The sequence below is a fragment of the Pempheris klunzingeri genome, chromosome 18 (assembly GCF_042242105.1).
Source record: "Pempheris klunzingeri isolate RE-2024b chromosome 18, fPemKlu1.hap1, whole genome shotgun sequence".
In the NCBI taxonomy this organism is placed as follows: Eukaryota; Metazoa; Chordata; class Actinopteri; order Acropomatiformes; family Pempheridae; genus Pempheris; species Pempheris klunzingeri.
Window position 1 is genome coordinate 16,526,251 of NC_092029.1, and position 15,070 is coordinate 16,541,320.

Below are 15,070 nucleotides of genomic sequence, written 5' to 3' on the forward strand. Positions count from 1 at the left end.
TCTATCGACATATGCTATTGTGATGTTCTCTATCTCTTTCTTCCAGCTCAGAGTAGCCATGCGGTGCTCAAGTGTTAATCAGATCAGTTCAAATCAACATCTGACCAAAAACAAAGAACTTCATTCTAGTTGACATAATGATTTTTAGCACTGTTATGATATTTAACAAACATATCGATTCCAGTTGACATATTTCTGCTTCCAACTCTTCTACGGTCTGTTATTTTTGTATAACAGACACTTTTCTGATAGCGGGAGCCATAAAGTCATTTTAAGTTAATAACTGTTGCAGAGCAATTTAGATAAAAAAAAACGTTAACCCACAGAAAACACGTGGCAGATCTACCAGCACTTCACAATGAAGCACGTGATTTTAAAGCAAGATAAGATCAATGTTTCACGCCAGGCATGACAAACCGGTGTGTTTGCATTCAACTGTCCACTCCACACTATGTGAACCTTCTCCGTTCACAGACAGTGGGCTCTAGTTTACAGCAGCAGCAGCAGCAGTTCCCAGTGACTCATCAGTCCTGTCCTGCATGCCTAAATAACCCTCATCCTTCATTTTCCTGCCTCCCTCTCTCTTCTCTTTCTATCAGCTGCTTCCTTCACTCCCAACCTGATATCCTCGCATAATGTGGGTAATATGTTTGTGTCATTGACACTTCAATTAGCGACAAACTCTTCCAGCAAGTGGCCCGTATTAGTTTCAGTGAGTATTTTGCATCATTTTCGGAGCAGTTAAAGGCCATTCTCAGTTCCTACAGTGTGGTAAATACTCAAAGAAATTCAAAGAGTCAAGATTTTCCTTCATCTCTCAATTTTCTCGGTTCTGTTCTACCCTCTAACTCTCTCACCATTTCAACTTCTCCCTCTGAAAATCTTGCATCTTTTTCTTCAGTATCTTCTGCTCATCCTTCATCATTTACATTTTCCATACATATTTAAACCTCTGTCTTCCTCTCTCAGAATGATATAAACCGACTGTAATCGAAAGAGATGCTGTAAGGCGACTGGCAGTAGATAATAGGAGAGCAGACGTCTGATTTTGTGACTCTGTGAGTACTAACCCAGCCCGACGCTGCTGTTCTCCAGCAGGTAGCTCAGGTGGTCAAACATGGCTTTCTGGTTCTGGCGGCTAATACGACAGAAGTAGCATAAGAAGCGACAACAGCTGGCCACCATCTTGGGGAAGGCAATCTCCTGTTGACAAGAATGAAAAGACAGATGAAGTCAAAGCAGATCCCTTTTTCCCCCACTTGCAGTCAGAACCGGCTGGTCCAGAGAGGGATCACAGACCGGCTTACAGGTCCTCCAGATTGAGGACCGCGGCTATGGCGTCCGTTGCCTTGACAACCTGGACAGTGGCCCATTTGTGTGCATGTATGCAGGTTTGTTTTAACAAACATGGGTGAGTTTTGTTTTAATCTCACTGATTAGCCTCTCTGCAATACCATGCTGAATGAGACTGAAAATTCAAATGGATTTTGATTGGCTGTCAGTGCTTCTATCCTTCAAACTCTTCATCAAATTGATCTGAAAGTGATCCCAACGATATCTTTCGCCACTATAGGTCATTATATTCATCGTTATATGTGTGGTGTGGCTCTTAAGATTTGCAACATATCGTATTATGTTTCTCCAAAATAACTCTTTCCAGGACCTTGAGTTAGTAGCCTTAGCCTAAACCATACATGATTCCAATCATCTTCAGATACCTGCAGGCCTGATTCTTTCTCCCCTTTCTGTGTGGCATAAACAGTAGCATATCTTTTGGAACTTCAGGTTTTAATATGAATCTGAAACTGTAAATATTCTGCGAGCTAAATTTTGTTTGGAGAGACATGAAAACATTTTTGGAGATGATTTTTCCCCAGAAGCTGTTGCTGCAGCTAAGGTGACTTTTAATCAATTCTGATATATCTAGAGGACGAGTCTGATACATTTGGCTCTGATAAAAGTTTAAAGTGTATTCAATACATCAGATTTATTTTCTGCTCAGAACACAACAACAGGAAAATGATTTCACTTTCAGGTCCTTTTGCATATAATACAGCTACCTGTGTCAAGTTCTAGTATGGGTTCAGTTCAAGGTTCAGTCTGAGCGTAAATCTAAGAGTGAAGTCATTATTGTTCACTCCGGAGCAGAAAGTATATTGCCAGAGGAATGGATAGACATCAGGGGGAGGGAAATCCTCACCTTACCGCTGGCAAATTACACTCTACAAATATGCACAGCACAGAAAATCATCAGACAAGTTGTCCTTACCGTTAAACTTTAAAAGATGCCAAAAGTTTTCACTTCAGATTTGTCCTGGTTTTTGTCGAGCAATTTAATCTTTTTAATGTGTTTAAGGCTTGAGGAAAGTTTCTCAGTACTAATGGACCCTGTGTGGTGATGCTGTGTACATTTGGGAAACAACATTTTATTAAAGTCTGAGTTCGTATCATAGTGCATTTTGCCTTGATTATGTGATAAAATCATTATCCTAAATTTTGTAAATAGTGACCAGAAAAGCCACGACCCAACTCATCATGGTTTGATATTGTGTCTATGCCATGACTAAGATGACATTTGAGATGATTAAAGAGTAAATATTGCAAACCTGATAAATACTTAGAGGCTATGGTGCTGCCACTTTATATGGACACAGTAAGTGAGGTGCACATATCAAGTGGCAGTAAACTAGTCTGGAATTTATGTCTGAGACTGCGTGATCAGACTGCCAGACTGAGATGTGAAGGCCTGAATGTCTCCCTGAGGTCTTTCTGTCTGAGGTTCAATTCATGCTTGGCACTGACCATAGCATTAAATCACAACCGTCTCTTCCAGCTTCTGTCAGCACTGCCCAAAAAGGACCGGCTGAGAGTCCTCATTCTCACCCCTCTCATGCCCTCCTAGGCCTAGTTTACTCCTCTGCCCTCTCCATTACCCTTGTGGGTTTTCTGGGTATAAGGTTGTTGATCTTGGCCTGGTTCACCTTCTTAGGATACAATTTGTTTTCCTGAGATCAGTATACAACTTATTAAATGTAATATGGTGTTGGGGCCATCAGATTTTACTAACTTGGAGAAAGAACTTTTTGAGGTGGTAGAAATCATGGTTCAGGAACATGAACTGGGGGGAGGTTCCACATTCAAAATGCAAGTTCAAGGTGCCCTGTGGAGTTATGTTGACTTTCAGTATTGTTCACCAGAACACTTGTGCTCATCCTTGAAGTCTAACAAACGTGCTGAATGAACATTTCCAGAGCCAATTTTTGGAACATTTTACATCCTGTATTGTTTTCATCCATGTTTCAAGATCTTACGAAAGGTTCCAGGGTTCCATAATAAGTTCCAAAAAGAAGTGACTTTTGGGAGGGTGAAATAGAAAAACCAATAAGCTGACACTTATTACATACAAAGGTTCAAATCTGTTAAAATTTCTTTTTAATTAAGCTTAAGCGTGGATGGGAAGTCTTAAAGGTGCTCAGAACCATAAACAGTTTCAACTGACTAAACTCAATCTGCTGATGATGACGGTCAAAAGCTCCGGAACAAGCCTCTAAGTGGACCTTGAGTTGACAGCACTGGGTTGTAATGACCACAGCTAACACAAATATATAAAAAAATATGTCACGCCTTTGTACCTGTGACTTGTCTCCTCCCAGCACGTTGACCATGACCTCCATGACAGTCTCGTGCATGCCAAGCACTCTCATCAGGTTGGGATGCTGGTAGAAAACCTTGTTGTTCATGATGTCGCTGGGAACAAAAGAAAGTGGTTTGTGAGGGTCACGATTTCTTGTACATGCCAACGTTTTGAGGCAGTACACGGGAGATTAGAAAACCTGAGAGATAGACATCATTGTTGCAAGACTTTTTTATTACCTGAGTCCGTCAATCATGAGTTTTTCCTCCTCATTGCCCATGCGTACGGACAGCAGAGACCTGATTTGACCCAGAGATGCCAGCAGGTTAATAGCATCCTGCACAGACGCGGCACTGATGGTATAGGATTTCTTCATAGCCCGGAGCAGCTCCCCAATGCCATCATACTGCCTCCTCAGCAGGCTGAACATCACTCTGACCAGTTCTGGGTCCTGGATGTGATACTCCTGAGCCCAGCTGGTTATGGTCTGAGAGATCAACTCCTTCAGGTTGGCTGGAGAAGTGAGAGTTCAACATCGATAATGTGAATAACGGTATAATGGTAGTAAAAGTAGTACAGCTTTTCCATCAAAGGCTAGTGGTGCCACCACACCTGACCAGCACTTAACAAGGAGTGTGTTCTTCTGTGTGTCACAGCTTGTATTTGACTGCTCCTATAGAAAGTAGCAGCATAGGATGCAAAGAACGTACTGTTGCGCTGTCACTGGATTCAATGTTAGAGTGTAGCTCTGAAAACATCTCCTTCAAACCAGACACATTTGACAGAGATTAATAAATCATTAGTGACACACTGGAAAGATAATCTCTCTATCTGATAACAACTTAAAGGGAAATCTTCTTCCATACAAAGGCAAAAGCAAAACTTAAGATTGAAACACAAACTGTCTCCAAATCTACATATCAATAGACCGTCAATCATAATTTTATTACATTTTCTGCTTTTCTCATCCTTTTCATATCTGTTGAAAGTTAATTAATGTAGCTTTAAAAGCCAGTGCATGAAGATAAAACTGTGCCATCCTGCCATTTCTAACTAACCAGACCTTATTGGAGCTGTGTATGGGGTAAAAAAGAAATGGACAGCAGACTGCAACCTTAGTCAACTGTTCTCTATGCCACCAGATTTACAATGCCTTATAATAACACACAGTGCGAAAATGTGCCAGATTTACGACAGGTGTTCGGTGGTACAAGCTCAATAAAGAAATGCTTTTGGGCTTGCAGTCCTATTGTGTTTATGATTACTGTAGATAAGCCAAGGTTCTGCAGCTGGGCTGTTATTTTATGTTATTCTATGTATGAAGCACAGGAACGCACAGACACAAACACACATACACTTACAGTATATGAGGAAAAACACTATTTTACAGCACTATAAAAGGGTAAAAACAGAGGATATGGAATATGGAATTACTGTGTGGCGCAACAGTATTTCTCTTCAACACCTCACTTGCTAGTTTATACCTTTCTAACAACAAGAAAATGCATTATTTTTGTGTATGAAAACAGAATGCTGAGGCTAGCTCTCCCTCCATGTGCTACCTCAGGAAAGCCATTTTACACCTTTTAACAATGGTTCACAGTATTTTACTTCATTAGTAATAGATAAAAATGTTATTTCCTCCCACAGTTTTGTGGCACAACTGCTGTGTTTCCTTTTTAACTATTTCAGTGGAAGTTCCCGAAAAAGCCAAAAGCAACACAGATACTTCATTAGCAATAAACAGTTGATTATAAGTCACACTGCATCTGGGACTCAATTGAGTCTTAAGTCTGGGAATGCTGTTGGTCACTGGGTAAAGCACATTTACCACTATAAAGAAGACTGACTACAGTTAATTAATTTACAGAAAAAAATCACAGGATGTCTCAGACGAGCACTAGGAGAAAGATAATTAAAGCATCACAACTGAGGTGTCCACATATCCAACTGGGATTTTTGGATGTTGCGTGAACAATATCTTGAGCGCTCTAACCCACATTCACTCAAAATATGTTAACAAGCTAAATATTTGTCTCAGCCCCGTGTTCCCCCCTCTTCCCATCAATGCAAAACACTGCGTCAAAGACTTAACAGTAACAACATTCACTCATCATTCAGCAAACATTGACTCTAAAATGTTGCAATGAGATAATGATTGATTTTTATGAGCAAAATGCAAAGTACTAAAATAATAACTACTACTACTCTCAACCTTTTTCTCCCTGCTGTAATTTTATTTAGAGGAGTTTGAGGTATAATTGACTTTTACTTGTTCTTCCGACTACCTTGGAAGAACATTTCTGAAACTGTTTCCAAGCACTGTTCTGCTCCCATTCATTTCATCCACATTTATAGTAGAGCACTAAAGACACTATAGATACATAGAGATACTTGACAGTTAAACTGTATCAAACTGTGTCAAGGAGGGAAGACTCTTTTTAACAGAAGGGGCGATTCTTTGAAACCTAATTTTAGGGTCTCATAAAACTTTAATCCTACAGACAAGCAACATTGAAACGGGGCTAAACTACAGAGGAACTCAGTGACCTGTGGTGATAAATGCAGAGGCTGTAGCTAGATGCTGCACCTCTCCAAATGATAACATTATTATTCCAAGGCTATCGCTGAACTTTGAGTGTTTAAGTCAAACAGTGCAACATCTGTAGCAAACAAAGGGTCGGGTTGTACCGGAATCCTAATGTGAGTCGAGACAGACGCAAAGAGAGCTGCCCTCAAGGTGAATGTCTCACAGATTCACATCTGCTCCGCATCATCTCAAACAGTGGCTCACATGGGAGTCATCACAAATGCAAAAAAACAAAAACAAATTACCATACACAGTCAGTATGGTGTCATTTATAAAAACAGTTCACCTTCATTTCTGTTTCAAAATATATTTTCAGCACAGACCAAACACTGACGTACTTAAAAGTGTAACTTTTATCATTTCATTTACTTATGTTGGTTCTACAAAGTACATTTAATGTAGCACCACAATATAGTTTCAGTGTCAGTTCATCACTGGCATGATCATCCTGTCCTTCTAAATTCTATCAAGATGTAGCCACAATGTATTTGAGGGAGATGCAGAGTAATGTTAGAGTGAATAGAGGAAGGATTATTCTCGAACACAAAATGGTGTGCACCGTGATCTAAATTACTAATTACAAAGCCTTCATGAAGTAGTTTGGTGTGATTCAGATTATACACTAAGATATATTTACAGATTAGACATGAGGTTGACAAGTGACATATGTTTAAGAAATGACGGCATAATGCTGGAAGAGGAGCAGCTCTTAATATGATGCAGAATAGGTAATGCAGGTCTATCAGAATCATCTTGAATGCCTTCATATGTCCACTTAAACCCCCTTTTACACATGCAGTCTATCCCTGCAAGGGGTCATGTGTGAATGGGAGCGAGGATCGGAAAATGCCAGTAGAGCTGTGCTGTAAATGAAAGGCAGTAACACTGTGGGAGCAAGCAAATTATGCTTTTACATGGAGACAGCAAACCAATCACAGGACTCCACTGATGTATTGCATGTTCCTGGAGTTACCATGGCACACTTCAAAATGCATAAGTTCCTGAACATCGGTGCATGTGTGAATAGTGAAAATCATTAAGTGCCTGAAAGTTTACACAGTAATTTACCGGGAACTATGGGCCAAAGAAACTTTATTGAAACTTTTCCATAATGCAGGCTAGGTTGGGAGGCTGATGTAAGTCGGTAGAATTTAGAGCAATAAGCCTTGGGATGACTGTCCATCAGTCCTCTATTATTGGAAACAGAACATAACCAGGCTTTCAGCAAAGGGCCCCAGAAACTATCAGCAGAATGCTGAAACCACTGTCTCCAGTTTGAAGCAAAGAACTTGTTAAACTAACTAGCCAGACAGTGTCCTACGTTGTCTTTCATTTATGATGGATAAATCTGTGCCTACTTCAAAGGTTTTTCTATATCAATGTGATATTTAATGAATACTGTGGTACATCAAAGACAGATAAAAGAGTTTAGATCGTGTTTTGGCTTATTGCCTTTTCGAGAGAACTTTTAGATTTTGAATAGATTCCGTGCAACAACACTGAAATCCTGTGTAAATAGTGTAGCACCGAGATGAAAGCTAGTCTTTAACTGCTATCTCAATTATCGTATGGAAAACTCTTGACTTTTTAGAATCATAATATTTCAGAGGTTAATTTGTCTCTGCATCATCAGTGCATCTGGAGAAGTTAAATACGTTTTTTAGGATAAGTAACAACTGTGTAGATGTTCAGAAAGTTCAGCAAGCCAATAAGCACACTTTGAGATTAAAAGGCCATTTCCCACCTTAGTATCTAAAGTTACTTACTGGGGGCAGCCTGTTCCTTCTCCGTGGGTTCCTCCTCTGTCTTCTGAGGTGGACCTTTGATTTTGTAGAGTAAAGCGAGGAGGCGGCCCTTTATCGAAGTGTCCTGCTCTTCCTCTTCCTCCTCCACAGGAATTCCTGCAAAGGGAAACATGCTTCTGTCAGACATTTTGAGTAACTTGCTTAAATGTGGACAAAGTTAGTGGTACTGGCAACTACGTTAAGAGGACCTAAGTGAAGTACGACACCAGTATGTTCTGCTTTAGTATTTTTGAAAGCAGATCAGGTCATGACTGGCAGCCTCCATTTCACGAGAAGCATATGAGGATTGCTTATGATATTACAATCTTTAACTTTTTTGGTCAAAAGTCAAGAGGAACGAATCAGTCTGTGTGGAAAAATACCTTCACTGAGCAATGAATGAACATTTATGAACCAAAATATTGGTAAGAGAACTGAGGGAGCAGTTGGACTCTACCACAGTGCAGTCGCAGTTCTTCGTGGAAGGAGTTGAGCTCATCCTGGATCGTCTCGGGACAGGGGCAGTCCTCCCCCGCGCTGAAATTCAACAGGATGTTGATCTGTCACAGAACAAAAGCAGAGAGTCAGGAAGAGAATATGAGAAATTGGAGTCTGCTGCAGTGAGCGCTCACACAGGCTTTTCTTATGGTATCGGTCTGACCAATGCAGAGTGAAATAGTCTGAAGCCTTTTAGAATAGCCTGTTACTGTCATTGTGGTACAAATTAGGGGCTCTGCTCCACTTTGGTGCAAGAAAATCTTTACAAACATAAATGTACATCAAGTCTAGTGACAAGCAAAGATGATAAGTTATTCCAAATAGCCACAAATCTGCTGTGTTTGCTGCATGTAAGCTAACTATGAAACATACTAAATATACATGAGATGCTTCCTCTGGCTGAGCAAATGCAGAGTCCAGCTTAGGCGATTCTGATGTCTATTTCTGGCAGAGCTTTTTAATAAACCATGGGAGGAACATACAGCAATCTAGGAGAATGCTGCCTACACTTTCCACCTGCTGCTGACCACTACAGTAGCTATTTTTCAGGGATCAGGGCGGAGCTGTGAGCTTGTGCTTATCTGTGACGTTCTGTAGCTCAGAGGAAGTGGAATTAAACATTCTGACAAGAGAAAGCTTTGCAGTCGTGCAGATCTAAACTTCTGAATCACTCTTTGAGACGCTGCCATGTTGTTTGGAACAACTCTGAAGGGCATAAAATCAAGTGATGTGAACACAAACACAAACAACTGGGACTCTCTGGCTACTGGGCAGGAATAATGATGCTGTACCTTTCTTTTCCTCTCTACTCTGGCTCTGAGAGAGCAACTGAGATTAAATGCTGCCTTCTTGTTAAGTACAAGGATCTGAGCCCCTGGCACTGCCGCAGTTATTACGCAGTGAGCTGAAAAACACTGAAAGCATATGGTGGAAGGAGCAGCACAACTGAGAACCATGAACGCGCCACTCGGCAACTAGATCCAGCTCTTAATCACAGTCTCAACAAATATTTCAAGTGCTTCTATCTATAACGATCAAGCCGATTTTAGCTCATTTATTATGATTCAATCCCAATTATGGATCTTAAAGAGAAACAACTAATGGCATGGCACAATGAAACCCGAGTGTGACCTCTCAAATTTTAAAAAAGCTGATTGCTTCAACATCTGTTGTGAGAGCGAATAAACCCTCGGGGCGATATTTTGGTCTGAAAGGTTCGGATGGCACAGTCTGCCGTGTCTGCTGGTTTGATGTGGCTTTCCTAGCAGCGTATATGCCCTGGTCACACAGGTATTTTCGTAATATCTAGCAGGACTGACTTTGCCTCTTTATACTTGTTTGTGCTCAAATATTCTGGTTTGCCCTTCTGCGCTGAGCCTCGCATGCAATTTCAAGGCTAATGTGGACTGATGCTGTTTGCACAGTTTTTCTCAACGCATCCTGACCTGTATACTTACTTGAAAAACAGAAAAGTTAAACTCCCCTTTTGGGAGTAATAATAATTTTCTACTCTACACGCTCGCCGTTTAACTCTAAATGCACAGTCAACCCACTCCAAGTTCAATTTAGCCTCACATATGGCCAATTTAGTCCTTGGGACTATGGCTGAAAATAAAGTTATGAAACAACTGGAAACTAAAAGGCCTGTGCTCCAGTCTCTGCTTCTGACGCTCTCCCAGTCAAGGTCCTATTTTTCACCCCAAGGCTCAAGCGATCATTTTGGAGTTCTGTTCCATTATAATGCTGCAAACAACCTTGAACATAAACTACATCTCAAACAGGATGTTAACAATTTCTCATACGCTGTTCGGCCCGCTGCAGTACCTGCTCCTGCGGGGGGGAACGAAACTCTTTAGTCTTCTTGGCAGTGACGGCGGCGGACATGTTGAGCGCCAACATCAGCTCGTTGTAGCGGAACTTCTGGTTGTACTGCAGCTTGGACACGAAGCTGTCGGAGAAGGACACGATGGCCTCGATGCGGTGCCTCAGCTCGCAGTCACAGAAGTAGTGCAGCAACTCACACATCTGACAAGAACAGCAAAACAGCACAGACATTAATCCTAGGGTACATAAGATTCTCTTATTTGCTGTGTCAGAGAGTTCGACAGGCTGATCATTTTTTGTGCGTTAAACAGAGAGCAACCTCACATAGTTTTGCTATTTCCATGCTGTATTTATTAACTCTTATTCGGCCACTGCCTTCCTTTGCAGTCATGCAGTCGCTTCTCAGTAAGAGATAAACCATAAAAGCTCTGAACTACTGAAAAATGAGGGATTAGAGTACCAAATCAGATAAAGGCAAAAAAGATTAGTAAAATTAAAATTGAATTAAAACTTTGGCATATAAATCTCACGTTTAATCGCTGATTTGTGTGTGCCTGTGTTTGTGATCATTTTCATCACCTGCTGTTTGACCGGCTCGGGCAGTGACTTCTCCAGCAGGCCTTTAACCAGCGGTTTACCCTCCTTTGTCTCCTCCTCTCCAGCCTCCACAGCCTTCTCCTCATTCTTGCTCACCTCCTCCTTCTCCCCAGCCACAGCCACCTCATCCCCCTTGACTTCCTCGCCCTCCTTGGCCTCTCCAAACACGTTGGGGTCAATCAGGAGGAGAATCAGTCTCACCTCCTCGCTAGTTAAGACTCCCATGATTAACAGCGTTCCAATCAGCTTCAGGATGGGGACGAACTGGTACTCTACACTGCCGCCTACCGGGTCTCGGATGTGTGTGCCTCCGCCCTGCACGGCCTCAGTGAGCATGCTGATGGCCTTCTCCTTCAGGACCCCCAGCGGTATCTGGGGGCTGAGGAGGTACTGGTGGCGCTTTGTGTTGATGATACCGACGGGGGAGAAGTTGACGCGAGGTTTGAGGGAGGTGCTCAGGCCCACGCCGGGCAGCGAGTGCTGCTTGGACTCGTCGGGGAACAACTTGATGGAGCGAGTCTCATCTGTCACAGGGATGATGAACTCGTTGTTCATCATTAGGCGAGCCTCTTTTGCTGTCTCAAGATGGACGCTGGGAATGAGAAGAAGAATCAATTCCATTATCATACACATCTGGAGGCATTAAACTAACCATTCAGTATTCTAGGCCTTGGGTTAAAAATATCTTTCCCTAAGTGGTAGAAATGTGCATGTAGCAAAAGCTTTACTGCTCCACAGCACAAAATCGCCGTAATATATCTGTGGGAGGTTTTGATCAATACCAATGACTCAGCGATTACACCACTAGCTGCTGAGGGACTGAGTTCTAAAGCTATTTGTAGCCTAAAGTCACAGTTTTGAAACAACACCCCACACCCACAGGGATGCTGAGACCCTCACCTGAAAATTATATACTCAGTAATAACGGAGGTAAGCACAATGTCCTGAAAGTACCAGGTGACACTCATACTGTATGATTTATCCTAATTATGTTTGTCTGTGTGTTTATGTTGAGAATTTACTGACATTATGTGAAGGAAAGAGAGATTCAATTATGTTTCATATATATATGTTTCAAGGCAGTACAAATACATAACAAAAGCATGATTACAATTTATCATAACAAATTTACTTAGTGATCTTTTGTCCTGCTCCATCCCATAAACAGTTAATGATAAGTTATAGTTCTATCATTTAACATGGCTAAATTCTCTGAAGAGTAAAAATATTGCTTTGCCTGTATGAGAGTTTGTTTTGATTTGTTAAATTCTTGAACAGTTGGATTGTAGACTTTTGTATCATTGACAGGAGCATTTATTAGATTTTCCACAACAATATCTTCTCTTATACCCTCTCTCATGTAGCAAAAAAAAAATCAACCGAGTAATTGTCTGATTAGGTTATATCTAAACAGCAACTACCACACCTGATGAGGGCATTGTAGAAGCCCTCTCTCAGCATTCCAGAAAGGTACTGATTGTCGATGGTGTAGAGGAGCTGTGATTGGTCCAGGTGGCTGCAGAGGGCGTGAGCAACGCGGGTGTTTCCCAGGGCGCAGAGGGCACAGTACAGCTTCAGTGTGTGGTAGTGGAACTTTCTCAGGTCTTCATACTCAGATAATTCCAAGATATCCAAGCACCTAGTAGAAAGCAGGAAAGGAATATAAGGGTATAAGGGTAATGGAGAACTGCACATTCATTTACACTGCAGCAGTATATATTAGGTGGCAACCTAAACATCTATTTTAACCAAAGGAACTTACTTTTTCATGAAAGTTACAATTTAATGATGGAGGATTTTATCCATATCGCCCACCCTTACGATGAACAATGCTGGCTTCATTAATGCTGGCACCTGGCTACTTCTAAAACTAAAATTTTTCTCAAATTTTAGCCTCAAAATCAACAGTAGTCGCCAAACCATTACCCCATTAAGACAAGGATCCTGCATTATACAGCCAAGTTTTGAATGAACACTTGCATTAACAAGCCGGTGAACTACATGAAGGTATTTAGAATATATGTTCTGAGCCTACATAACGGACTGTCTTCATCATATCCTTGCTGCAGACCTGTTCTCCTCAGGTATATGTACGGCCAGCATCTGCAGCGGCTCCAGGCACTGGACCACCCAGCCGTGCCTCTCGCTGACCCTTGCAGTCTCCACGCTGAGGAACGTGTTCGGCATACGGCTCCACAGCACGGCCACGATGGACTGCACATCCACTCGTGGCGGACACTGCGGCACCGGGTTCCTGTGCTCGCTCTTAAATATGGCAGACGATAGTGGCATTGCATCCTGGGAGCAAAGGGAGAGGGCGGAAAGAAACTCAGGGTAAAGAATAATATTCATTTAAGGAAAACAACTAACTAATGGACCATGCACTTTTAACATTACACTTTCTTGAATAATTATTTTCATTCTAAAAAAATAAATTTAGTAATATGAAATATGTGGTGCTTTCAGTGTAACTTTTCCTCCACGATTATCATTAGATCATCCCAAGTAGCATTTACATAAACAAATATGTAATTTTATCATACTTTAATGGCAACTATTTCAGCAGAGCGTAATTCTTAATTAATTACGTCAAAAACTCCTGAAATGTTCTCAGAATTACAATTTGGTGTGTGGCTGTTTGAGGACAATTGTTTAAAACTTTGTGTTTGTTCTGACAATACTAGCATCCACTCTTAGAGACATAATCATGTTCAAGCATAGCATGTTATTGGATCTGTAGGTAGACGAACCTTGATCTTGACAAATTCAAACTGGAAGAGATTTGCACTGGTAGGACGTACAAAAACAGCGGGGAAAAGCTTGGTATTTGGCTCCACCTGAAAAAAACAAAGCTCAGTCATCAACATCATAGATTCAGTCATTTAGATTCATGGGATTTAATGAATGCAAACTGAAACAAAAGTGCTGCAATACTGCATGATGGGGATGAATAGGCAGACCTATCCTGAACTAAACCCTGAGAGAAATAAATTCTATTGTTTGTTCCGGTGGCAAATTCAACAAATGTCAGAAAGCTTTTAACCTCTAAGCCCACGGATTAGCTGCTGTTTTAAATCCTAAATTAGCACCAGTTGGTGCATTGATGACAGCCATCAGACGCAAAAGATAAATACAAAAAAGAGAGGAACAACAACCACAGCGCTGAAGCCATAACAGGACAGGAAGCTTTTCATCAGATTAAAAGCCACTTGATTCCCTAAGACGTCTCCCCTTTTAAAAATGCCAACTCATGGCTAAATCAAGGAGTCGGAAAAAGAGAGAAAAATGCGAGACAATAACAGAGATAAAGACGCAAACAAGACTCAGGTGATAAAAGCTTCTCAAGGCATCATTTCGATGTCTAGTCAGGTACTCAATATGATACGTTAAAAACCTGAAATCAGAGAGGCGAGACGGGGACTTGCTGTGCAGATGTCTGTCTTTGTTAAGACTGGCATTGAAAACTAATGAGAGTTCAGCTGTATAATTTCCACACTACCTTTCTGCAGGTCTAATTTACTGCAGTGCGAATTTGTTTGGGTTAATGAAGTGAAGGTAGAAAAAAAGATTGCATGCAGGCAATACAAATATGTCTGAGCTCCATCATCCCAAAGATTCATTACAAAAGAGCAATCTCTAAATGTAGTGGTTATAGAGCTGAGTGTTGAGGAGTCTCAACCCAAATTTCAACAACAATCAACTTCTTTCTACTTTTCAGGTGGAATTTAAAATAAAAACAGCAACTTACACAAAGCATACAGAGGAGAGATACTGTATATTTTCCACAGAAATAATGAGAAAGAAATAATGACATTCACATACTGAAGTTCATGAGGCAGACCGTCCTTGTGTGTTAGTCCTGTGCAGCCCACTGCTGTGCTATTATTCCTATTTACCTGATATGTTGTGGACAGCTCCTTGCCGTTGGCAGTGAAAGAGACGAGGCCAGTGGCCAGGTCGATCAGACAGCCGATCTCCAGGTCAGAGTTGGAGCGGCTGGTGGAAGACGGGCCGACTGCGTCTGCTCCACACACCATGTAGCAGTTACTCCTCTGGACACTGCAGCAGCAACAGCAGCAGAAAATCAGCTTGGCATGCATTACTCTATGTAAATGTGAACATCCACAGGGCAACAAAGACGAC

The 15,070-nt window shown here is 41.4% G+C and overlaps 1 protein-coding gene across 2 annotated transcripts in view; it reads right to left on the bottom strand.

Annotated features, from left to right (window-relative positions):
* The window catches only part of ryr3 (ryanodine receptor 3), a 106,206-nt gene that overhangs the window by 38,456 nt on the left and 52,680 nt on the right, over positions 1-15,070 (bottom strand). For both annotated transcript variants that reach the window (XM_070848800.1, XM_070848799.1), the window contains exons 32-42: positions 14,824-14,986; positions 13,678-13,764; positions 12,999-13,225; positions 12,354-12,566; positions 10,910-11,519; positions 10,331-10,531; positions 8,466-8,568; positions 7,991-8,125; positions 3,874-4,147; positions 3,633-3,747; positions 1,071-1,203 (exon numbers count right to left, since the gene is read on the bottom strand). In XM_070848800.1, coding sequence (XP_070704901.1) covers positions 1,071-1,203; positions 3,633-3,747; positions 3,874-4,147; positions 7,991-8,125; positions 8,466-8,568; positions 10,331-10,531; positions 10,910-11,519; positions 12,354-12,566; positions 12,999-13,225; positions 13,678-13,764; positions 14,824-14,986 — 2,261 coding nt within the window. The remainder of the gene's footprint in view (positions 1-1,070; positions 1,204-3,632; positions 3,748-3,873; positions 4,148-7,990; positions 8,126-8,465; positions 8,569-10,330; positions 10,532-10,909; positions 11,520-12,353; positions 12,567-12,998; positions 13,226-13,677; positions 13,765-14,823; positions 14,987-15,070) is intronic.